Here is a 23,697-nt window from a genome sequence, read left to right as displayed (position 1 = left end):
CATTCCAAAAAACATGCATGTTAGGTTCACGAAAGACTCAAAAATTGTCCTTTGGTTGTCAATGTGGATGTGATTGGTTGTTTATCCATGTGCACCATTCCAGTGGCTGATGACCACCCTCATCTAAAAATCAACTGAGATGGGCTGCAGTTCACCTGTGACCCGAATGAGAATAAATGGTGCAGAAAATGGATGCAAAATAAATCTCTTTGGATTAAGAATGCTGAAAACGTGTTAAAAACGGCTTTCCATAGGACAGACCTCCTCAACACAGCTATGAATAAATGCACCAAATAATATTCCGAATGAGAATGAGTAAAGAAGCTTTCAGGTGGGTTCTCCTGGGTTCACTCCGTTGTTTGATCAAATCAACAGTGAGCATCCATGAACACCCGCTGTGCAGCTCACCACGCCCCCTTCCGAGGTACGCCATTTTGTTGACAAATCTTGAGGCGATCAAAATAAGCTGCTTTCTGCGAACTTCCAACCGCGCTATAACTATCACACTTAACACCTGTAAGGGAAAAACACCTACGATGTTAACACTGACGTGTTTAGTTTAAAAATGAGTTGTCACAAGTGATAAAGCAGCTCCCAAGACGTCCCTAGCCATTTTATTAACATGAAACTCGCCTCGGCTGACGTCACCGAGCCATCTTTGTCCAGCTAATCCTAACTGTATGTTATACCTTCATCACGGCTCGGTCTCCCGTCACCTACAGTAACAGTCTGCTGCTGCAGTCATATACGAAGAGGAAAAGGGGTGTTTTAATAGCTAAGTGGACATTTCTCGACCGAGGACCCAAACCAGTGCCCCTCCTCGGCTATATAGGCAGGGAACGCCAGGCTAAGCATCCAAAGGGTGCCACAAGGCTAGAGAGGAGCGCACAAGGCAATCCACATCCATCTGCCAGCCACTTAGCACACGCTAACATTTCCAGCCCGGATTTCAGCACAGCTGTCTAGCCAACACTACCACAAAAAATGTAAGTACAGCGTTTTAGCTTGTTTCTTTGTGGATTTAGATGCATGAATGGGTTTTCCACGAAAAGATGCCGGCGACTACCTGGATGAAGTATATGCCTCTTTCATCATTCTCTATTTCGTTTGTATTGTGCTGCGCGGATGTTTTATTTGACAGCTGTCCGTTAATGTTACTCGAATGGCAGGAAATAATAGGTCAGTTTAGCCTCGGAGCAAACGTAAGTCTCGTTTGCGTTTGTGATTTTTGACGCTTTTGAGGTGAAAAGACGAGCCATGTTTGTTTTCTGCCTCGTCTCGTGCCGCTAGCTGCAGCCAGCACGCACGCATTTTTTTCCAGTTTGGACCGGTTCTGTTTGAAAGGACGTCGCCTTTATCATTGCACACACACTACTTAATCTATTCATTGGGGCTACATTGATTACAAAATAACCCTTTCGCCCATGTCTAACATTTGTCGGGTGGTAATTTTGGTTGTTGAGGCAAGGGTGACGATGGAGCTATTTCTAGAAGCATCAAGGGCATATTGTGGAGCCCGTCTTGTTTTTATGGCGTTAACCACAAGGCCATTTTGGGGTCTAAACGACGGGACACTATTTGACACATTTAAAACAACTCGTCACATATACTGTCATTTTACTAACTGTAATTTAGGCCTGGGCCTGATAGTTGCAACCTCCTGCAGCGGGGGGTGGGGATAGCCTAGCCTCTCTGTCGTCGATGATACGCGAGGGTGGACAGCTAACTATAATTATATATCACCATATTCCACTCTAGCCATTAGAACGTTTCTCGTCTGGTGTTTTTGAAGTACAGTGCATGTATTAGCAAATGTTTTTTGGGGAGAACTGAATGAATGGAGGATAAAGAACAAAATGGCTAAGTCAACCTTACACGTTTGTAAGAAAGCCCACAATCTTAAATTTGATCGGGTCCCAGCATCATTACATGCCACTCCGTGTTTGTATACTCACTTTGCTGCCTCAAATCTCGATTTATTATCAAATTTCAGTCGACCATTTTTGCTTGAAATCAAATCTCTTGTCAAGGAACCTCCCAACTGCTGCTGTCGGCAGCCATAGTATTTATAGGCCGTGAAACGTGATATTTTAGTGGCAGTCGTGTGACCGTGGTTTTGGTTGTATAGAATTGAAAGGAATGTAAGGTTTAAGGTCCGAGAGGTCACAATAGACAGCGAGCCAAGTCATACTGGTCCGGACTGGAGTGGTGCTGTTCAGTGCTGAAATGTCTCTCTCCAGTGCTGAAAGTCACGCATCGTACTGATGACAGTGTGGATTCAGAAATCCAGTTATTTTCCAAAGCCATTAACTCAATACTATATTTGAAAGTCTAAAGGAAGTGAATATATTTAGCTGAAGAATAAACGTTGTATTGTCTGAGGTCTTTGCAAAGAGGAATACTGTATGACATCTTCCCAAGTCAGTATCATGAGATCTGATGTTGCTGTTCATGAGGATCTGAGCTGATTAAAATTTGGAAAGGGAATAAAATGTTTGCGGTGTCTTTTTCATAGAAATCACGCACGTGATTTTTTGGCATTTTGAATTCAGTGCATGGTAAATGCACCAGATATCATTGATTTCCACTGAAAATACAACTAAAGTGGTGGAATTCAGGATGCGGAAAAAACACAAAATAAACAGCAATGAATGAAAAGTTACTGTGGAAGCCTCATGTTATTGTCAAATGACGTTTTTAGATCAATGAACAATATCAATATCACTCGTTAGCCTTGCCAATAATAATATGCAAGGAAGGACCAGACCATTTGGCCAATTATCCAATAGGATTTTATGTTGTTGAAGGATTAGTAATGCGTGTTGGTGATAAGGTGACCTTTCCAGACAGTTTTGCCTGACAGTGGTGGAGGAACTTTGCCACCATTCACCTACCATCCTCAAGCATGCTAAATTTAGCGTGGCAAGCACATTAGGTTCAAAACAAGGATTTTTACGTGCAATTTTTTTTTTTTTTTTTTTGTCTGACCTCATATTAGGGCAGGATGCCATGGTATTTATTATTTGTTATGGACACAGGCAAATCTTATCAGAATACACACACCAATGCACATATTTGAAAAAATATATTTGTCTAAATTAAATAATAAGATTCCATTGAGATAAAGTGGACTTACAGCAAAGTGGGGAATAGTGATCGAGCCATGCTGTCAATTGTAATTGAGGCCCATCCAGAAACATTTGGAATGACCTACCAGTACACAAGATGGAAGCAAAGCACTTTTTTTTTCGATTAGACAAGGCTATGACCCGCAAAAGGAAACGCTTCCCCTTTGGTCAACGCATTTGCTTGCCACCAAGGTGCCACCCGGTGGCGCCAAGGCCTTAGTTTTGTATTAGATAGTCAGTGAGTCATGTTGGATAGGTTTCCCCTCCAAATCCATTAATGGATGAATTCGCAACTGTCGAACTGTGCTCTATCTATATTGCTGTTTATGTTCCTGTTTGAAAATGAACAAAAATAAATCCGTCGCAAAGTAAAATCATATTTTAAAATAACAGCAATAAAAAAACAATACTGATAGTCCCTGCCGTGTACGCTTTGACCCATGACCTCTCAGGGACAGTGTGGCACCATTTATTGACGCTCCCCCCACAGGTTTGTAATTTCTTATAGATGCCACAAGATGGCAGCAAATCACTTTTTTCTATTGGCAAAGTCTGACGAAATCAAGTTCAACATAGTTACTTGGCACAAAGATACCACCAGATGGGGCCAAAGATATATTTTTGTATTCGATATGGCTTTGGCCTGGACACAAAGAAAATAAACAGGTGAGCTAGAGGTTAGATTGCTCTTTAAAAATCCAACGCTACATGAATTTGCAAATGCCGAACCGCAAATATGTGAGTGGGGTCCACCATATATGTTTTTTTTCATAATTAGGTCTGCCCCAGCTGGAGCCCCTGCACCAGAGGGAGGGAGTCAGGCTCCTCCTAACCTCACCAGTAACCGCCGTCTGCAGCAGACACAGGCACAGGTGGACGAGGTGAGCACAAGTCATCTTGCAGCCTCATTTATTGTACACTGCGAGCTGCTGATCAAAAGCAAAAAAAAAAATCAACGCCACATCGTTTCACTTCCCAGGTGGTGGATATTATGCGTGTAAATGTGGATAAGGTTCTGGAGCGTGATCAGAAGCTGTCCGAACTGGACGACAGGGCTGACGCTCTGCAAGCTGGAGCCTCTCAGTTTGAGACCAGCGCTGCAAAACTGAAGAATAAGTACTGGTGGAAGAATGCTAAGGTGGGGACATGCACACGCGCTCATCATGAGCAACAAATGTATTTCTTGGATGTACTCGAGGTTTATCAGAAAAGTAATTTCCAGTTCAAGCACAAAATTCTCCTGATGGCATGACCAATTTTCCTTTCACCACTTTTGTCATGTGACAATATCAACAACTTGGTTTGTTTTTATCTTCTGACCACAGATGATGATTATCCTGGGTGTGATATGCGTGATTGTCCTCATTGTCATTATTGGTAAGAATTGTTTTTATCTTGATCGTTAAAATGTGTTCATACTAGAGTACAGTAGGCGTGTATGTTGCAGAGTGTAGAAACAGACTTTGACATGCCTGATGTCGTTTCTTGCTTTCTGCAGTGTACTTCAGCACCTAAGAAGAGTCACTTCCTACCCCAGTCTAATCCCAACGACCTTGCTTCAGAAGGAAACCCGAAATTCATGACAAAAGGAATCACAGATAATGAGTCAATGTATCTTTCCCGATTGGCTTCAATAGAACACCCCTAAACCCTTCAGAGCCATACGGTTCAGTCATTTCCACCACCTCGCCTCTGGACCCCTGTCAAATATTTGTCCCGTGAGTGTGCGGCCCCGCGTCCCGTTCCGGGTCCTCTCGGCTTCTCTAACCTGCCATAACGAGAGCCAAACATTTGTGACGATGCAACAGCAGAAAAGGAAACTGATTGGCAATGATAATTGTTACAAGACTGATCTATATCTAGTCATTTGTAGAGTTTTATTCTGATATATACTGTTTTGTAGGTGTGCGTGCGAGTGTGTGCATTTTGTATTTTTTAAGTTTTGTATTCATTTTCTGTATGCTTCAGCGTCAACTACTGCCTAATAATCCAAGTGTGTATCTTGCATGTTCTAGTCACCCGTCCGTCCCCCGCTTACTCTTTGTTTCGCTGTATTTCTGAAACGGCGGCAACAATCGAGTGAGCCGCAGAACTGAAATCTGTTTGGATTTTTAGCTGTCGCAATCTCCAGGTTGAAATCACTTGAGGTTCATTCAGGTCTAAGTTATTGCTCACAGGTATTGATCAACACAAAGTAACGCGTGAATTTTTCCACTATCGCTTGGTTATTATTCCCCGTCCTTTAAATCTGACCGTTGCATCTCCTCTGAAGGTCTTTTCCCTTCCCACGTTTCTCTTTTAATGTCTGTTTATGTCCTCAGCTCTCCGGCCGTCTCCCTCGTGTCTTGCAGCATGCTTGAATGCCCAATCGTTTTAAAACTGCCATAGTACCGTTGGACCAATGTCTGTAGGTGTTTCTTTCTTTTCTTTTTTTTTTTTTAAATTAAGTACGTAGTGTCTTATTTCGAAAACATTCCTTCATTGCAGTCTAGTGCAAAATGCTCTTACTGTAGCACATGTGTAATCGCAAGTATATGTCAAGTGCGCAATGAAACTAAAGGCTGAAGTCAGTCATTCAAACAACTGGGAAAAAAAATACGATAAGGTCTAAGGGTGAATTTGGTGGGAAGCAGCATTAGGATGTCATCTTGTGGTAGGAATCATTTATGTTGGCTACTACAACTAACATGCTCTTGTCAGGTTTGTAACTGGTTTTAGTGGCACCATCACAGACATGAATCTTAATTTCCCATGTCAAACTGGCACACATTAAAAGGCCTTGGCATCTACTTTTAGTTACTGTCGGTCAAAAGAACGGAAGCAGTTGAAAGTGCACTGAACCAGCTTGTTTTTGATGGCGCTACCACACTGGGCTATATAACCGGGCCGAACGTGTGCAGCCACACCTCCATATGAAGAGCACATGAAACAGTTCAGCCTTGCTTGCATGTTAAAAAGGCCCCGCAATTGACTTTTCAAAACTTATTAAAACAAATCAAAGAAAAAAATCAGAGCATTCCTTGGTTGTCCCTATGGTTCTGCATCCATAAATGTAATAGATTCTATTTTTTATTATAGTGTATTTTTGTGTGAAACAGACAGACGAAGAGGAAATTCCTCTCCTTCTGTCTGGCGTGTGCGTTTCCTTTTTATAATTCCGCTGTGTGCGTTATACACTGCCAAGCAACAAGCTGCTGAGGGGGGGAGCTTCTCTTGTTCATTGCACTTGTCTGTCACGGCGCCCTTTCGTGTACACTTGCAAAACTGTTAGCTTCCGCGGTTTGGGGTGGTACATATGGCCCCCCCAGTCGGCTACTTGATGAGTAACTGAGCAATAGGTGGACTTGCTGTAGTTTTAGCTGACTAGGTCCAGATGAATAAGAAACACACTTTAGCATTAGCTTTCAGTCTCGGTCATAATCCGCTGTAGTTCAAACTGAGTGTATTCATTATGTGTACTTGATAGCCTTGGGGTTTTTATGTTAGCAGCCAGTTTGGTAGATCCACCACCTTTACTCGTTGCTGATTCCGAATCGTACTGTTGTGCGCATGTGCAGGTGCATCCATGTGGTGTGTGTTAGAATAGCTCTACCCCAGGAATATCCCCAGTTTATCCCGACAGATTAGGCCGCTTAAATCTCTTAGGTTCAAGGCACCTTTGTTTCCTTGCCCACTGTAGTACATAAGGATAGTGGGGACAGATTTGAGGGCCTAACCTTTTGACAAGACCACAAGCCCCCCACCCTCCCGAAAACCCTTAACCCACATTACATTCTCAAGTGTACCTACACCCAGAACAAAAGATAACCAAAGACCTCATGCCCGGCCTTGTGCTGACGATTGCCATCAAAAACAAGCGGCGTGGAGTCGGTGAACCCAAACGATCCGAACCTTGTTGTCTGCAATTACAGGACCTCCTACTGCCACACACACCGCAGGGTGTGTCAGTGAGGCCAGTGAGTCGACCTTATGCACGTTAAAGCAGAATTTACAGACCGCATGCATCGATTCTCGGAACACCTTGTGTGTTGCAAGTCTAAAGGAAATTATTGAATCCGTAACCAGATTTTAGACACAGGATCCTTTAACTAATACTAGCACAACCTCGTTTTCATGACCTTTTCCTGCCAACTTTTACCGGTAAGTAGCTCCAAATATCGGACGGAAATCTACATTAAGCGTTGTAATCAGAACTTGTTTTGAGGGTAAAGGGGGGCCTATTTTGTTTTGTTTTCAAAGTCAACAAAGATGTACAGTAAAAGGGGACAAAAACATTTTTTGGAATTAGCAAAGTATAAATTTGGAACACCGTTATGAATAACGAGGCCCTTTTCGCCATCCTGCTGAGGTGAAGTGACACTACTGATTGGGGTAGGACAGGTGTTATTCCATCAATCCAGCTGTCGTCCTGTGATTGCTCAACCAATTTGATCACAAACGGAGAAAATGAAGCGAGCGCTGTCTCTTCACGTTGCTTTGCTGTATCGTGTGAAAAAAGGCGTGCACCTATATTTGAACAGCGTGGCACGTATTGTTTGTTGTTGTCATTCTTTCGGGGGGGGAGCACATCTCTTCTATGTGAGAATATTGCCTGACGCCATCCTTGTGAAATGTTCAGCTGTCTCAAATTTAAGCTGCACTCAGCCCCATTTGTTGGGTGATCTGAAACACTTCATGACGATGAAGTGGGGTTTTTTTTCTTGCTTTTATTTCTTTGTGATCTTGTAATTCAAGCTTGAAATAAGCGTACTAATCAACTGTTGAATGAGTATAAACGTGCTCTGTTGTTGAATAACAAACCTAAATCTCCACCATGATGGATTTGTCACTCCAAATGGGATGAGTGTAGTATTAGGAGGGAACCTATTGAGTTTCTGAATGGTCACTGGACGGCTTACAATATTCCACAAACTACATAGAAAGATGTTTTGTATGCTCGCGTTTTATTATTATTATTATTTAAGAAGAAAACAAAACTCCCAAATGTATCTGAATCTTGTGCAAGCACTGATTGGTCGAGGTAAAGATCGCTCAAGTCAGCAGGGAGGAAACGTATTTTTACCTTCAATTGTCCAAAAAGCTTAAGACTAATTCTGCTGTTTACATCAGATTGCTGTTTGCATCCACACAATGCTGTATGTTTTTTTTTGTTTTGTTTTGTTTGAATATATTTATTTTTGAGGAAAGATTTTAATTTCTCTATGGGACTGGCATTGCCCCTGGTTGTCTGGTCTTACTGGAGGGACCCGACTGGGGGATCATGGGCAATGTCCTCCGTCTCATTTCATTCTTACTTTTTGTTTTAGCTTTTATTTATTGATAGATTTGTTGTGCTGTCATTTAATATGGAAATAGAAACGAAACAAGGTTGGCTCTATGTAAAGAAGAGAAAAATGAATGGGAAACTAAATTGTATAAAATAATTGTAGTGTAAATCTATCAATGTCTTATTATATTGATGAACATCATAAAATATATGTATATTGGAAAACAGTCTTGTGGCCAAGGGTGTTCTCTTTGTCTTTCTGTGCAAAATACATTGAGAAACACTTGCAAAGGGCATACCCACATGACTTTAAACCACCGTGTTACACAAGTGACAAAAAATGATAACCTCAAGTTACCCGAATGAACTCTACAAGACACTGCTTAATTACACAGCTTTGGCCAACACACAAGTATCCATATATCACCAACAAACCCAGTTTCCTGATTGTAAAGACATACAAGCACACATATGTGTTGGGTGTCGCGATAACATTGAAAGCAAAGTATAAAAAATAAATAGCACTCATAATAGCCCAAGTCGTATCGTCTGTGGTGTGCGTCACGAGACACGATCCTGAAATAGAAAAAAAAAAACACTGAGAGGTCACATCACTATAACCACTTGCACACTATGATAAGATCCCGAGACAACTTGCGCGAACTTTGTAAGAAACGTGTTTTGGGAGAAACAAGCACGGGGGAGAATTCCATACCGAGGAGTTCCAATGGAATGTTCCAATGGAGACTGCCAGGTGGTAGCTATGCATTTTAACCACCAGGTGTCAGTAAATTGACAAATGCGCGACACCACGTCACAGTTCACTTGAGTTTCCAAAAGCATGCATGTTAAATTCACTGAAGACTGCCACGCTGAACCTCCCACGGAGGCGCCCCCCGCCCCCCACCCCGAAGTTCGCTTTGCATTCTACCTTAAAAGACCGCAATTGCGCTTTCTCGTCTGTAGGGGGCAATGTTTTCCACGGTTTTGCATGAGTGAAGACGCCTTTTTTTCCTCATGTATCTTCAGTTAAAAAAAAAAAACACATTCGCCACTACACCAGCTTTCAAATGAGACCCAACATGAAAAATCCGATCGGTATTAAGTTCAAAGTGTGCACCATTTGCATATTCAAAAGCAAGATTGCATCCACTTTGGATCAAGTCAGGGACGTTGATCGGCTGCCATAGCAACGGTGGTGGTTGGTTTTCTCACCTGTTTCACACTCAATATTATATCTCAGCTGCACGAACGGGAGCGCAGCCGAGGAGCCAACTTCAAAGTCGTCTGAGCAGTCTAAATTGTCCATAGCTGAGAATGTGATCGCATCAGTGTAATGCCCAACCTGCCCAAAGTCAACTTGGATAGGCTCCAGCCCACCTAAATGAAAATGGATGAACGACCAAGATGCTATTTCCAGTACAGCATAAAGTAAACATCACCTCATGTTAAATCTCACATATTTAAAATGTTACGAATCAGGTTTGTAATACAAATCTCAGGATCATTAGGCAACATGAAAAATAAAATGCGTGCACTGCGTTACGTGGCGTTGCTTTAATGGTGATGTCAGATGATATACGTCAAGATTCTCGGCGCACTTTCAGCAAAAAAATATTTTCCTCTTCAGATTAGAGCTAGACGGGCTTGATTTTTCTCCAGCTGTTTCTTGAAAGTCTGGCAGAGTGTGATTAACAGTTTTCTCGACACATGTTAAAACCCCTTTTGCTTTTGTTGATGATGTATTTTTTGCTTTAATCGACATAGAGTGAATTTGAGTGGAACCAAGCTGACAGAGACCAGATGGGATTCTCAGACAATTAGTTGTCTTCATTTTCCTTTTCTATGTAAAAAAAAAAACGGATGAATAAACAAATAGAGGAGTAACAGTTGCGAATGCATCACAAGCAAAATGACTTTCCTAATGCTGCTGAGTCAGATCCGTTCTTCTCCAAGTTGTTTTTCTCAGAATTCTTTTTCACTCCTCCCCTCACACCCATTGCGAATCTCGGCTAAATGAAATCTTGCCAATCATACATCTATCTGGAGTTATTGCAGAACCCCTTGCCTTGACTTGGGTCCTCCCCCTCCCCCAATACACACGCATGCAATGCATTGGCAGTGGCCGCTCACTGGGATGCCATCATCACTGCATTCCAGCCTCTGCTGTCTCTTATCTGGACTTCCCGTTTGAAGACAAACAGCACAGCAGTGACCGGCACATAGTTGTTTCTCTACCGGACCTCTTTAGCATTTATTTTGACAACAGAAAGCATTGCGTGAAGTTTGTAAAGTGAAACATTAAATCAGAGTAAAACTGAAACAAAAAAGTGCTTTTAAGTAATGTGCCACATGTAACTGGAGACACTGACTCTGTGGAAAGTGTGTCTTGTGTTTTTATTGGCTGTCCGCCTCGGTGGTTCCAGACTCTGATCAATCGGTTGTAGGTCAGCAGTGCAAGAAAGTGTCTGGTTTGACAGCATTTATTGGAGCAGCTTACCTGCTCCAGGCCTCAGCAGTGTCAACCGAAGAGTTGACTCATGCGTGAGAACTCCTCCACTGTAGTGTTGTCTTGGTGGATTGCAGGGGGTGGACGTGTGTGTGTGTGTGTGTGTGTGTGTGTGTGTGTGTGTGTAAACAGACGCCCTCTGGCTCAGACTCTGTATGGAGTCAAAGGACATCCTGGGGTTTGGGGAGATACAATGCAAGGATACATTTGTTTGATGATAATATGAAATCAAGATCTCACAGGAGCTGATACTTGCGCAAAGGCTGAAAAAAAAAAAGAATAACAAGAACGGGGAAAAAGAAATGTAAAAGCAACATAAGTTCAACTCAATAGAATGTGAAAATTAGGAGTCCTGCTTGTGTGATTGATTCACCTCATTGAGCTTCAGGCTGTGCTTCCAACCTGAGCAACTTGTGAATTATGCAACCATCAGTAAGACCCACCATGGACGGGAAACGAGTCAAGGTAAAAGCCACCAGCGCAAGACGTATGCATTCCATCCAAAACCTGTGATGTGATGGCGAAAACATCTGGTTCTGATTAAAGCCTTGTACTCCCTTCCTCCCACCGCTGATCGCCCCCTCCGGGCTCTTTTCTCGCAGTCTTTGTCCCTTTAGCATCACTCTTTTAATATTTATCCCTTCGAGAACTATCTAACCCCGCCGATCTTCAAGTCGCTCCACCCACCCTCCTCCTCCTCCTCCTCCTCGTCTTTCTCCTCCTTCAACCGCGCTCCTGAACCTCTTGCCTCATGCAGCAAACTCCCTCTCTCTTCAAATAGTATCTCAGTGAGTGCATCATGGTGTACGCAGGCCGTATGTGGGGCATCTCCTTGCTCCTGTCTCTGGCGTTGGGATGGACGGAGGCGCAGCAGACAAACTACACCAGGTGAGGTCACACGCAGTGTGCGCAAGGTGTGTTTTGAAAGAAGGTGTGAAGAAGATGAACTCGCTGTTCTACGCAGTGTTGATGTTGTAGGTGAGAGAACTCCAAACTGGAGTCTATGTCTGAATTCTTTCCGTCTTTTCAGTTGAAATCCTTCCAGCTGGTTTGTTTGAATGGGCGCTGAGTTGTTGTTTTTTGGTGGGTTTTTTTTTTTTTTTTGTGTTTAAAATGGTTGGGGCACCAAATTGTAAATTTTTAACTGGAGTCTATGTCTGAATTCTTTCCGTCTTTTCAGTTGAAATCCTTCCAGCTGGTTTGTTTGAATGGGCGCTGAGTTGTTGTTTTTTGGGGGGTTTTTTTTTTTTTTTGTGTCTACAATGGCTGAGCCACCAGATGTTAATGTTTTCGCTTCTACCCGTGGGGTCGAATCCGAGAAACTTGGCTGCAGCTCTGGACATCTTGGCTGTAATCACCAAGTGTATGACTCTTTTTTTGGGGGGGGGGGGATTCTGCTGTCTTGCTTCATACCGTTAAACCAAGAATTATTCACACAGTGGCCAAAGTTTGAGTCAACAAAGCGGGTGCTTTTTTGCTGAAAATGACACTCGAAGTGGCACAAGAGTGTTGTGCTGGAGATAATTATTATGTGTCACCATTTTGAAGGAATGCAACCTTTTGCATCAGGATCCTGGTTATCTCAAACAAAAGTTTGAGTGTAAACTTTTTCATGGACTGTACAACAGCGAACATGACTTTCTTGTGTATTTTCTGAATTTGTTTGTCTAATATCTGGCCACAAAACAAAACAAAAAAAATAACTCTGGCATTAACCTCTAAGTAACCGAATAAGAAACATACCCTTGCTGACTGCTCTTGCAAATCTGTACGTGTATAAAAGAACTGCTCCTTTCTGCGTAATTATCTATGACACCCGCAGAGCTCTTTAAGATGTTTATTGCACAATAACGATGGGGTTGAAAGAGTCAACTGAAAATGATTAGTTGAATGGATTTGTTCCATTTGTATCTTTCTAATTATAATTCTTGGAAGGCATTAGAATTTCAAGTGAAAGGCTTTACAGAGTAGTCCTTTTTTTCTTTTTTTTAATTTTATTTTGAATTCCAAACTTCAGCATTTGGCGAAGGAGGATCACAGTTTGAGACTCCCAATGGAAGTTTCTGTAAATATTGTAAAACTGGCAGGCTGAGTTTATGCATTCATGCAATTCTTGTCTCCTTGCCAAAGCTTGTTAATGCTGTCGTATCTTCTCATGGCCTTTATCACAGGCCGGTCTTCCACTGTGGAGGATCTCTTGTGGCAGAGTCGGGATTTGTCGGCAGTGAGGGCTTCCCGGATCATTACAAACCAAACAGCAAATGCACCTGGATCATCACAGTGAGTCACCCTGCAACAAGTCAAAACACCACCCTACTGCTTCACATTTATCATCTGACCCTATGGATCTTTCTCTGGCTGCCAGGTCCCGGAAGATAAAGTGGTCATGCTCTCCTTCCGGATTTTCGACCTGGAGGCCGACTCGCAATGTCGCTACGACTACCTGGATGTTTACAACGGCAAATCCAACACGGTGCAAAAACTGGGCCGGTTCTGTGGCACCTTCCGGCCCGGTGCTCTTATTTCCACCACCAATACGATGATGTTGGACATGGTGACCGATGAGGAGACCCACGGTCGAGGGTTTGTGGCCTACTTCAGTGGTGCCACGCCGTATGCTGAGGGTAGGTCCTCGTTTTTTCAGAACAGATGAACGTTATTAATGAACCCTTTCAGGGACAGCGGTTACTACAGCGGACAGCTTATCGGGTTGTCATTATTAAAGGGTTAGTAAGCGAAGTAATAAGGAATCCTGTCTCCGCTGCAACAATCTGTAATGTCGGCACTTCTGCACAATGTAGTGATCCAATGCCACCAACGTGCTTTGTATGGTATGAGAATGGGGCGGACCGGTGGTTAGCACGTCGACCTCATGGTGCAGAGGTCGTGGGTTCGATCCCCGGCTCCTGTGTCGAGTTTGCATATTCTCCCCGGGCCTGCGTGGGTTTTCTCCGGGTACCCCGGTTTCCTCCCACATTCCAAAAACATGCACGGCAGGCTGATTGAACACTCTAAATTGTCCCTAGGTGTGATTGTGAGTGCGGATGGTTGTTCGTCACTGTGTGCCCTGCGATTGGCAATTGGCAATAGGTTACCTGCCTACTGCCTGAAGACGGCTGGGAAAGGCTCCAGCACCCCCGCCACCCTTATGAGGATAAAGCTGATCGGAAAATGGATGGATGGATGGTATGAGAAGGTCAAAACAGTAGAATGTCAAAACACACCCCTCTTTGGGGTGCAGTGCTACGCCACTGCAAAGCGCAACCATGATACTGGTTAACAGTGTCAATCAAAACTGTCTGTTTTTTGATCTGTCAATACAAACATGAACCCAATTCTTGTACTGGAGCTCATTTGACAGTGGAAGTGGTCCTCTTGTTCCTGCTGCTGGTTTTATCGATGCACACAATTAATATAAAAGTCTACACACCCCTGTTTAAATGGCAAGGTTTTGTGATACAAGACATGAGACCGAGATAAATAATTTAACTAAAGGGAAAAACGCAACGCCTTAGGCAGGAGATTGTATTATTTTACAGTCCAAATATCCATAATAAGTGGCATCAGGATTAAACAGTTCAGTTCTCCGACCACAGCAAACGACAACCATTGTAATTACAATGTGACATTCATTCATCTCTGACGGTGTCAATGGATGGTTTCAGCATGGTGTCGCAATGCTCAGCAACTGAGTTGGCATGTTTTGGGGAAAACAGATGCTGTGGCAGTAACTACATGTAAATATCCATACTTTTGGTGAATTTGGTGATGTCCAAGATTTTAAATCGGCTTTTTTTTTTTTTTTTTTTTTTTTTAGTAACACCGAAGGATTCTTTCTTTTCTCCACATTCCATAAGATGGTTAAAATTAGTATCTTATCAGCATTATAGTTTTTGTTGTGTATTTTTGCAGTAATTTGTCAAGATTTGTCGGCCCCATTTGAGACAAACTGCTAAAAAGTGTGTGCTTGCAGTGGCTTTTGACACGCTTTTCATCTTTTGCGAGCTGAATAAACCGTCATAAGGACACACAAATAGCCTGCCGTGCATGTTTTTGGAATGTGGGAGGAAACCGGAGTACCCGGAGAAAACCCACGCAGGCCCGGGGAGAACATGCAAACTCCACACAGGAAGGCCGGAGCCGGGATCGGACTCATGACCTCTGCACTGTGAGGTCAACGCGCTAACAACTGGATCACCGGACTGGCCGGGATAGAATATGCGCGTTTTCTAATTTCAGTCCATATTGGAAGTAGAAGAAAAGTGAAGATTTTGATCGCATCTTGATCTGCATTCTACTGTTATCTTACTTCATGGTTTTGTGGATTGTTTTAGATGAGCAGTTCTGTGGGGGAAAGACAACAAAATCTCAGGGAGAGATCATGACGCCAAACTGGCCCAACAAGAGATATCCACCGGGAACTAGCTGCTCTTGGCTCATTACTGTGGAACCCGATAAGGTTTGGCGACCTAACCTGCATGAGTCCATTTTCAAATGTCTGCGTTTGGGTTGTAATCGCTTCTGTTTGGATACTAGGTAATCCACGTTAAATTTGGCAAGTTTAATTTGGAGGCGGATACCTATTGCCGCTTCGACTATGTGGCCTTCTTTAATGGTGGAGAGAAAGATGACTCACGCCTGATAGGAAAATATTGTGGCGATCAAGCCCCACAGTAAGAATAACAGAACCCATTCCAAAGTTCAGCGTTTACTTAACCACTCCCAGATTCCCGGTCATGCTCTTTTTCTACGCAGGCCCATCACTACAAGCGGCAACGTGCTCCTGGTCCAGTTCGTGTCTGACCTCAGTGTGACATCCGATGGATTCCTGGCCACTTACACAAGCATCCCCCGTGGTTCTGACGCAGCTGTAGTGCACAGCGCCGGTGCCGGTACCAGGTCCATTCCAGCGAAGCCTGCTGTCAAACCCGCCGTACGTGTAGTCCCGATGACCGCAGCGCCGCCACCTGCCCCCACGATCAAATATGTGCCCCCTGCTGCACCGGAACCAACTAAGAAACCCAAACCTGTCAGGCCCACGAATGGACGTGGTACCGGTACCACGGGCCAGGACAGGGGAACGGTTGACTCGAGACCAAATGGAGGGCGACCTGGTGAGTGAAGCGACGGGTTGTGCTATTTTGGAATGCACTTGTGGACATATTATAGTGTACTGTATTTTATCTATTTATTTTTTTTTCTAGTCGCTCAGAATCCACTGTGTGCCAAAGTGTGTAAAAGAGACGGAACCATCAAGCCCATGTTCTGTGCCAGTGAATTTGGTAAGTCGACCCGTTAAACCAGAAGTGAGCAAATGTTTGTGTTCAAGGGTCACGTTGGATTTTTAAATCAGACCAATGGCCAAGGTCATGGGTAAATCAGGTTAAAAAGAAGAAAATATGTAAAAATGTGTATGTAAAATATTTATGCGTATGAGTAATATAACAATGTATCCCATCTGAAAATTTGGTTATAATTCATTTGCCAGTTCAAAAACGTTAAATGTACTGTAGAACTATGTAAAATTACTCTGGCATTTTGGAAATCATCTTTAAAAAAAACTCATTTAGGGACGTATAAACAAGGTTAAAAAGAAGAAAATATGTAAAAATGTGTATGCAAAATATTTATGGATATAAGTAATAGAACAATGTATCCCATCTGAAAAATTGGTTAGAATTCATTTGCCAGTTCAAAAACGTTAAATGTACTGTAGAACTATGTAAAATTACTCTAGCATTTTGGAAATCATCTTTAAAAAACTCATTTAGGGACGTATAACCGTCTCTGATTAACATTGGCTGTTGACCAGTGCAATTTTTGTACTTTGATATTTTATTTGATTGACAGTTTTACAAAAAAATATTTAACGAATGATTCAATTCAATAAATTACATTGTAAAATTCTACTAGTTAACATACAGCACTTCACCAGTAACACTAGTACAGTGCAGCTCTCATCTAGTGCACAGTTTTGCCTCACTAGTAACATGTATCTGACCTAGTATGTACTAGTATGCCAGAGTTATTTTCAGAGTTGTCTGGGCTCAAAGAGTGTACCAGTTCACGGATGTTAACCTGGATATCAAATAAATGCTCAAACGGAGGCTATTAGCTTGTGTCATGTGCCTACTAGTTTGGCCTAGGAGTGTTACTAGTGCAGCACAGTGGTTTACCAGTACTGTAACTGCATACCAGTTGGCCAAGAGTGGCACTAGTATTTAAAAATATCATTGAGTAATAAAAGGCAGAGGTGGGGAAAAAAATAGTGTGCTGAATAACCTTACTAGTGAGGACAAAGAGCGCAGTAGTGCATGGATCTTGACTGTAACTGAATCCATATCGGCCATTGTGCTTTCATACCTGCTGGAGGTGAAACGCTGCCTTCTAACCACGCCCACTTTGTTTGTAGTGATCACCGGGAAGGTGACCTCTCTGGCCCCTGGGCCCCGGGGCACCCTTCTCATCGGGGTATCCCTCATTCGGACTTACAAGGCAGGGCGGCTAAGTATCACGCAAGTCGGAGAGACCATGTCCGTTCGATTGGTGTCACAATGCAGGAAGTGCCCATTGCTTCGCAGAGGTACACGCAGACACATACCGTATATCCGTTATATATTTTGTGCACTCCCCCCACACTCATAAAATCATCTGGTCCTTATTGTTTTTTTTCACCGCAGGCGCTAACTACATCATCATGGGTCAAGTGGATGAAGATGGCCGCGGCAGCCTGCAACCCGGCGCGTTCACAGCTCCGTACAAAGCCCCACATCACAAATTATTGACAAACATCAACAACCAGCCATGCTAACTCGAAACATCTGTCCCGAACACGATGACTCAATAAGTCCTTGTATAATGCAAAAGACAAATCTACATGAGATAATAATATCTCAGTAAAACATAACAGTAAATTTATAACCCCAGTGAAGAAACACAAATCCTGAAACATTGTCTGTAATTTATATATGAATGAAGGATTATTATATCACTTTTGTCATTCCTTTTGTCAGTCATTCTGGCTAAAGCATTTTTTTTTTTTTTTACCCCACCATGAGGAGTCTGGGGACGACACACGTCAAGTTTTAGGAGCACATCTAGTGGCCGTAAAAGTAAAAAAAACAAACAGATTTTGCGTCATAACTTACCGTTTCAATTTCCAACAATCAATGGGCGAGATGTTCCAGTTTTAGTAAAAAAGTGAATGATGGTTCAGTGGAGTTGGACACCAGTGCAAGCTACAGTCACAATGTTAAAGAAATAAATAGTCAGCCGTAAGAAGTAATTCCGTACTTTGTAACAGTGCCGAAGTAGAATTTTAAGGTTATATTTACTTGTATTGTGTATTCCCTTTTGACTTTTTGCTTGAACTTCTTATATGAAAACCAGTATCTATATTTTACAGCTTACTGCGTCAAAAGTAGGCTTGTTAAGTTTTTAAACCTCCATGGATGACATGAAAAAAAAAGTAAAAAAAAAAACCAAAGTTGGCGACCTGGAAAGGCCAAAAAAAAATAAAAAGGCAGTGGGCTAGCAATGACATGGAGGAATGTGAACCATGACGTGTTATAGGCAACAGTTTCAGGGAAGCAAGATATTCCCCTCCATGGCCTTATTTAGGAGAAGTGTTATTGGCAACAAGAATGATTTGTGATGAATACATCATGTATGGTGTCAACATGCCAATTTCTTGTCAAATTCAATTTCAATGAAAATATGTCCACCGTTAGCATGTTGGACATGCGCATTTTTGCAAACAATGTTGTCATTTGACGCCGCTTGAACATAGGGTATATGCAATTTCGTTTTCTACTCATAGTCTATTACAACAGTAGAATACATCTTTTCTCCACTTTTTATACACTGTCAATTCAATATAAGTCTGGACATCAGAGTAAGGTTTTATTGGAAAAAATAGCTTATAAAATACAGAAATAGTATACAAATCTTTTAGCTAATCATCCATTTGCAATGACGAACTGTAGTGGATCGAGTGTTACAACCGATTAAAAAAACGATGACCCACTTCATTAAGCAGGGATAGCCTACATTAAAAAAAAAAATAAAAAATCAAACCTCGGTCTCAGAGGTCACTTCTCATCACACCCAAACGCTGCCCTTCCCCTCCGTCTCCGAAGCTTCGGGCATTCCACAGCAGCCGGCCACTCCGGCATCCCTGCTGCGAGCGGGTGGTAGGTTCTTGTACACGGCCCTGCTGTAAGGAATGAAGCACATGCCCAGTTGGAGGTGGCGAGCCAGGCGACAGAATGCAGCCAGGGCTAGGACCAGCAGAGGCGTGAGCAGGAGAAAGCCGACGACCAGCAGCGCAACACAGCCCGCATCGTCCAGCAGGTCTGAACAGTACACTGAGGTACCATGCGGCTGCACCTAAAGCAATCAAATGCACAAGCGCTGCTTTAGATTCCATTTTTCATGAGTTCTTACTTTTTAGAGGGCACTCATTTCAAACCGTAACGCTTGACCGTTGTCATTTACAAACTTTCAAGTTATTACCAATATATTTATATTTCCGACCGACCAGTGATGGGTGAAAGCCGCCACATAGAGACACCAAAATTAAAAAAAAACATTTGTCGTTAAAGTCCACGGTTTGAAGATATAAAAATAACATGTATAGTATTGTATTAAACTACCCTTCCTCCATATTGCAAACACATTTGAACAACTTGTTCAACACGATTAGCTTTGAAACACTGTAGAAAGGGTTCTGTCAGTCGTCATCTGTACCTGTGGGTAAAAAACAAAAAATAACTTGTTGACCACCAAGGGACATAGACATGCTGATCAGGCCAACTGAAAGTAGCTATTCAGCCCTAGCCCAAACAATAGGCCTAATCAAGACCCAACGATAGGGAATTTAGAAATCAATGGGCCTCTTCACCATAGGGGTGTGACTAACCATCCCGAATGCAGCCAGGGCTAGGACCAGCAGAGGCGTGAGCAGGAGAAAGCCGACGACCAGCAGCGCAACACAGCCCGCATCGTCCAGCAGGTCTGAACAGTACACTGAGGTACCATGCGGCTGCACCTAAAGCAATCAAATGCACAAGCGCTGCTTTAGATTTCATTTTTCATGAGTTCTTACTTTTTATATGGCACTCATTTCAAACCGTAACGCTTGACCGTTGTCATTTACAAACTTTCAAGTTATTACTAATATATTTATATTTCCGACCGACCAGTGATGGGTGAAAGCCGCCACATAGAGAGACACCAAAATTAAAAAAAAACATTTGTCGTTAAAGTCCACGACTTGAATATATACAAATAACATGTATTGTATTGTATTAAACTACCCTTCCTCCATATTGCAAACACATTTGAACAACTTGTTCAACATGATTAGTTTTGAAACGCTGCAAATGGATCCTGAACACACAGAAACTGGCAAGCACACATATTTCATAAAACTTTCTTGATAATTGGCTTTGTCATGAGGCATCAGCCGACTAAACCTACAAGCCCAAGAAAAGGCTCCACATAATCAATACTCTCATTGGACACTTAATTAGGGACACTTGTATCACTTAATGAAGTGAACGCCTGCAGATTAGTAGGATGGCATTTTCTGTTTTTGTGATAAAGCAATGAACGTATTACGTTAGGGTCATTTTGTGGCATCATGGTGGCAAGGAACTATGTTGAAGTTAATGTAAGAGATTCATCCAAGCAAAATTTGTGCTCTTCTGCCATCTCGTGGCATCATGGTCCGGAGGAACTACAGTATGTTAAAATGAATTGTTGAGTTTCATGAAGACAAAAGCCGTTTTTGTTGATATCCTGTGACATCTATCAGCAATTATAAACCTATTTGGGCATGCCCACAGCTCGAGGGAGGCCCTATATTCCGTGATTAGCTGGAGAACACTGCACATTGTCTGTCTCCAAACCTTGACCTAGCCAAAGCACATATTTTACATTAATGGGTCAATTCCCCCTTCTGCCATCTAGTGGAGGAGTATTGAACTGTTCTGTAATAAGTCACAAGAGTCTAGCGACTAGACTGTACGTCGCTGACATGGCTTGTTGGACAAATATACATTATTTGTTGTAAATAAGTAACATTTTAAGGAGCAATTTCGTAAAATTGACGGAATTTGATCTCGTATGACACATTAATGTGCTGCTGTACAGTGGTTAAGAATCACTGACCGAATACGATCCAGAGCAAGCTGCATGGAAGCTATGGTATCCTTTCACATGTTGTTATGTTATTATTAACCAGTGAGGGCTTTTTATTTGCCAATCTCCGAAAAACAAATTTTTTTTAAATAAATAAAAAAAATCCACCATTGTATTTGTGTCTGCGATGCATTTCCAACACAGTATTGGTGGACATAAAATGAAATCGATCACTATACTTGAATTAATTCATTATACAGTTCTTGTACCGGCTCCAATGATATTTTCCAGGTGAACTGTACCCAAGAAAATATCTGGTGGAGTGGTGATTCAATTTAATACTGCACAGCGCAATGTAAGCAAAGCTCTGAGTCACGGCTGCAAACGATCCAAACCTAATCTCCAGAAAGTCCCAGGAAAACTTAAAAAAACAGTATCAAGTCACTGAGAAAAATATACTGCATGTTGCTAAGCATTTAACATGCAGGAGGCTGATGTGGTCTCTCACAGTGATTCCTAACCAGTGTGCCATGACAAATCGAGTGTCAAATATTGACTACAAATAATGTATCTTTGTACCCGTGGGTATCTGCTGTTTGTGACATTTTTGTTTGGTGGTGTGTTATGATTTTTTTTTTTTTTTGTCATGTAGAAATGATGTGCCTTGGCTCGACAAAAGTTGAGGACCACTGCTTTATGAGACCAACAGACTCACCGTAGAGTGGCAGAGGAAGCCAAATATAATCATGACGAGCGCTGGGGTGAGGATGGTGCCAAACACGATGCCGGCCAACAAGCCGTTTATTGCCGCGATGATCAGATTCTGAGCCGTGACCAGGACGGAGCAGGCCCAGCAATCCAGAGAGCCCCTCAACTCCAGTGGGGGGTCGGGGCCATCGCTCCCTCCCGTGGAGTACGGTGGGGGCACCACCGCCCCGGCCCCTCTTGAGGGGGAGCTGGGTTCAGAGTGGGGCGGCTCCGATGTCTTCTCCAATGTGCCGTTTCGTGACAGACTCATGTTTCTGGTGGAGAACAGCAGCAGAGTAAAGAAGAGACGTTGAATTTCGTCGGGAAGTGTACTAAAGCTTGGGCACTAGTTGAAATTTGAATAATTTACAACTGGGGCCTCTCGGCTTGCAATGAACAGGTTGAGAATGAAGCCTTTTTATTTTTCTGCAGAGCCACAAAATGGTGATTTTTTTAAAAAAGATTTGGATGACAGCAGCTGTAATGTCCCGCAAATATATTTGAGCTCCAAAGAAAAACCGATGTACCAACTTTATGATGTCAAATTAATATGTCAAATGCAATATCGTATTAGCTTGATCCAATTCAGAAGCGAAAGGCTTTATTACCACGTCCATTATTTCATGCGTGATCCACGACGTGCTTTTTACTTCCTTTCAATTCCAATCAATTTAAAGTGCGGTGTTTTCTCTCGATGAGGTGACTTTGTATGGTGAAAATCGGGGGTATAGATGGAGTGAAAAGTCACCGCAGCGCTAAAATGAAGTGCAAGGAAATGGGCTCTGCCAACCCCACCTCCAAACTGCTGCAGGATAACCGAGAACAATGAGTCCAAGCAGAAGCCGAAAAATTCCTGTAATCACTAATCAGTCAGAACAATGTTCTTGCGGTTGATGACTCCTTTTTGTTTTTTGTTTGGGTTTTTTTTTTTTACACAGCTTGTATTTTATTGTCTCATTGAACGAGCAGCTGGGAAATACATTACCGTGTGTCTGAATGTGAACGCTTGGGATGCAATGGGAACGTGAGGCTTTTTACTTTTACTTCACTTTCATTTTTATCAACAAAATGATTCATGTGCAACATACTTTTATTTTCTAGACTTGAAACCTTTTCCACAAAAAACATCATCATCAAAAAATCATTTCGGTCGGTTTCAAGGTTTAGTTCAAAACTGTTATCTCCTGTTCAATTCTACTCACCGTGGAATCGAACCCGTTGATGTGTTCTCCGGCACTTTGATACCACAGAAACTGAAGGGACCTAAAGTTGGAGAGGTGCAAAGTCAGGGATGAAGAGAATTTCAAGAATTTCCTCCTGATGAATGTCTTCTGTGGAATTCCCGTTCCAGTGGTTGATGATATCCTCGGAAAGGCGTCGAATGAACTGAATCTAAAATGGTACTTTTGTTTCCGTTTTGTGAAGTAGCAACTACTTAATCTTCTTGGGTGTCGCAACTCTGAAGATCCTCTGCCCTCTCAGAGAAAAGGTGCTGTGTCGACTTGAGGAGAAATCTGCTTTCCCCCTGACTTCAACGCTTCCTTCCCTGGCATTCTGTTTCCTCAGTCTGACTCCAGCTTGAGATATGATTGAGTGCGTGTGTGCGTGCGTGCGTGCGTGCGCACGCGTATCCTGAGCACGAGAAGCCTAGTGGGCTGGTGTCTGGGCACTGGAGGCTTTCTGTGTGATAACACCAGAGCCCAGATGTGAATCCAGGGGGAGGGAGAAGTGTTTATTTGGATAGATTAGAGGAGTCAGGGTGTGCTACCCCACACGCACATCATTTGGCACTTTTTTCACCTTTGTTGTTGTTTTTTTTTTTGTGATGAATTGCAGCTGAACGTCTTTTATAACGGTTGTTGTCGAAGCCGAGCTTTTAGAAGGTGTGATCCGCTCTCAAAAAA

The 23,697-nt window shown here is 42.6% G+C and overlaps 3 protein-coding genes across 4 annotated transcripts; 2 read left to right on the top strand and 1 right to left on the bottom strand.

Annotated features, from left to right (window-relative positions):
- The first annotated feature begins 472 nt into the window (after positions 1-472).
- On the top strand, positions 473-8,621 carry vamp2 (vesicle-associated membrane protein 2). The gene is made up of 5 exons (XM_019858853.1): positions 473-986; positions 3,907-4,009; positions 4,108-4,266; positions 4,454-4,505; positions 4,627-8,621. Coding segments are annotated over exons 1-5 (333 nt in total). The 5' UTR covers positions 473-984; the 3' UTR covers positions 4,644-8,621.
- A 3,003-nt stretch (positions 8,622-11,624) lies between these two features.
- On the top strand, positions 11,625-17,903 carry pcolcea (procollagen C-endopeptidase enhancer a). Its single transcript, XM_019858830.1, has 9 exons — positions 11,625-11,791; positions 13,075-13,183; positions 13,269-13,527; positions 15,238-15,362; positions 15,440-15,576; positions 15,659-16,017; positions 16,108-16,185; positions 17,316-17,486; positions 17,584-17,903. Exons 1-9 carry the CDS (start codon positions 11,703-11,705, stop codon positions 17,712-17,714), a joined length of 1,458 nt encoding a protein of 485 aa, XP_019714389.1. The 5' UTR covers positions 11,625-11,702; the 3' UTR covers positions 17,715-17,903.
- Positions 17,904-17,949: 46 nt separating this feature from the next.
- tmem88a (transmembrane protein 88 a) lies at positions 17,950-23,459 on the bottom strand. Of its 2 annotated transcripts, none has more exons than XM_019858838.1 (4): positions 22,996-23,459; positions 21,762-22,068; positions 19,842-19,952; positions 17,950-19,180 (listed from the first exon to the last, which is right to left on the bottom strand). In XM_019858838.1, exons 2-4 carry the CDS (start codon positions 22,062-22,064, stop codon positions 19,004-19,006), a joined length of 591 nt encoding a protein of 196 aa, XP_019714397.1. In that variant the 5' UTR covers positions 22,065-22,068; positions 22,996-23,459; the 3' UTR covers positions 17,950-19,003. The 2 variants fall into 2 exon arrangements, with proteins under 2 accessions (XP_019714397.1, XP_019714403.1); XM_019858844.1 differs by having other exon boundaries at positions 17,950-19,189; positions 19,851-19,952.
- Positions 23,460-23,697: the final 238 nt, after the last annotated feature.

Source organism: Hippocampus comes, unplaced genomic scaffold (assembly GCF_001891065.2).
Source record: "Hippocampus comes isolate QL1 unplaced genomic scaffold, H_comes_QL1_v1.1 scaffold66, whole genome shotgun sequence".
Classification (NCBI taxonomy): Eukaryota; Metazoa; Chordata; class Actinopteri; order Syngnathiformes; family Syngnathidae; genus Hippocampus; species Hippocampus comes.
The sequence above is the reverse complement of the archived record's forward strand: the minus strand, read 5'-3'. Positions and strand labels throughout refer to the sequence as shown.

Bases quoted from the DNA above. Each gene is read 5' to 3' on its own strand.
- vamp2 (XM_019858853.1), top strand. The intron at 4,010-4,107 runs GTGAGCACAAGT...TTCACTTCCCAG, and splicing joins CACAGGCACAGGTGGACGAG to GTGGTGGATATTATGCGTGT. The intron at 4,267-4,453 runs GTGGGGACATGC...TTCTGACCACAG, and splicing joins ACTGGTGGAAGAATGCTAAG to ATGATGATTATCCTGGGTGT.
- pcolcea (XM_019858830.1), top strand. From the start codon at position 11,703: ATGGTGTACGCAGGCCGTATGTGGGGCATCTCCTTGCTCCTGTCTCTG. The intron at 16,186-17,315 runs GTAAGTCGACCC...CTTTGTTTGTAG, and splicing joins GTTCTGTGCCAGTGAATTTG to TGATCACCGGGAAGGTGACC. The intron at 17,487-17,583 runs GTACACGCAGAC...TTTTCACCGCAG, and splicing joins GTGCCCATTGCTTCGCAGAG to GCGCTAACTACATCATCATG.
- tmem88a (XM_019858838.1), bottom strand. From the start codon at position 22,064: ATGAGTCTGTCACGAAACGGCACATTGGAGAAGACATCGGAGCCGCCC. The intron at 19,953-21,761 runs GTGAGTCTGTTG...TGATTGCTTTAG, and splicing joins GCTTCCTCTGCCACTCTACG to GTGCAGCCGCATGGTACCTC. The intron at 19,181-19,841 runs CTGGCTGCATTC...CTGGTCCTAGCC, and splicing joins CGCCTCTGCTGGTCCTAGCC to CTGGCTGCATTCTGTCGCCT.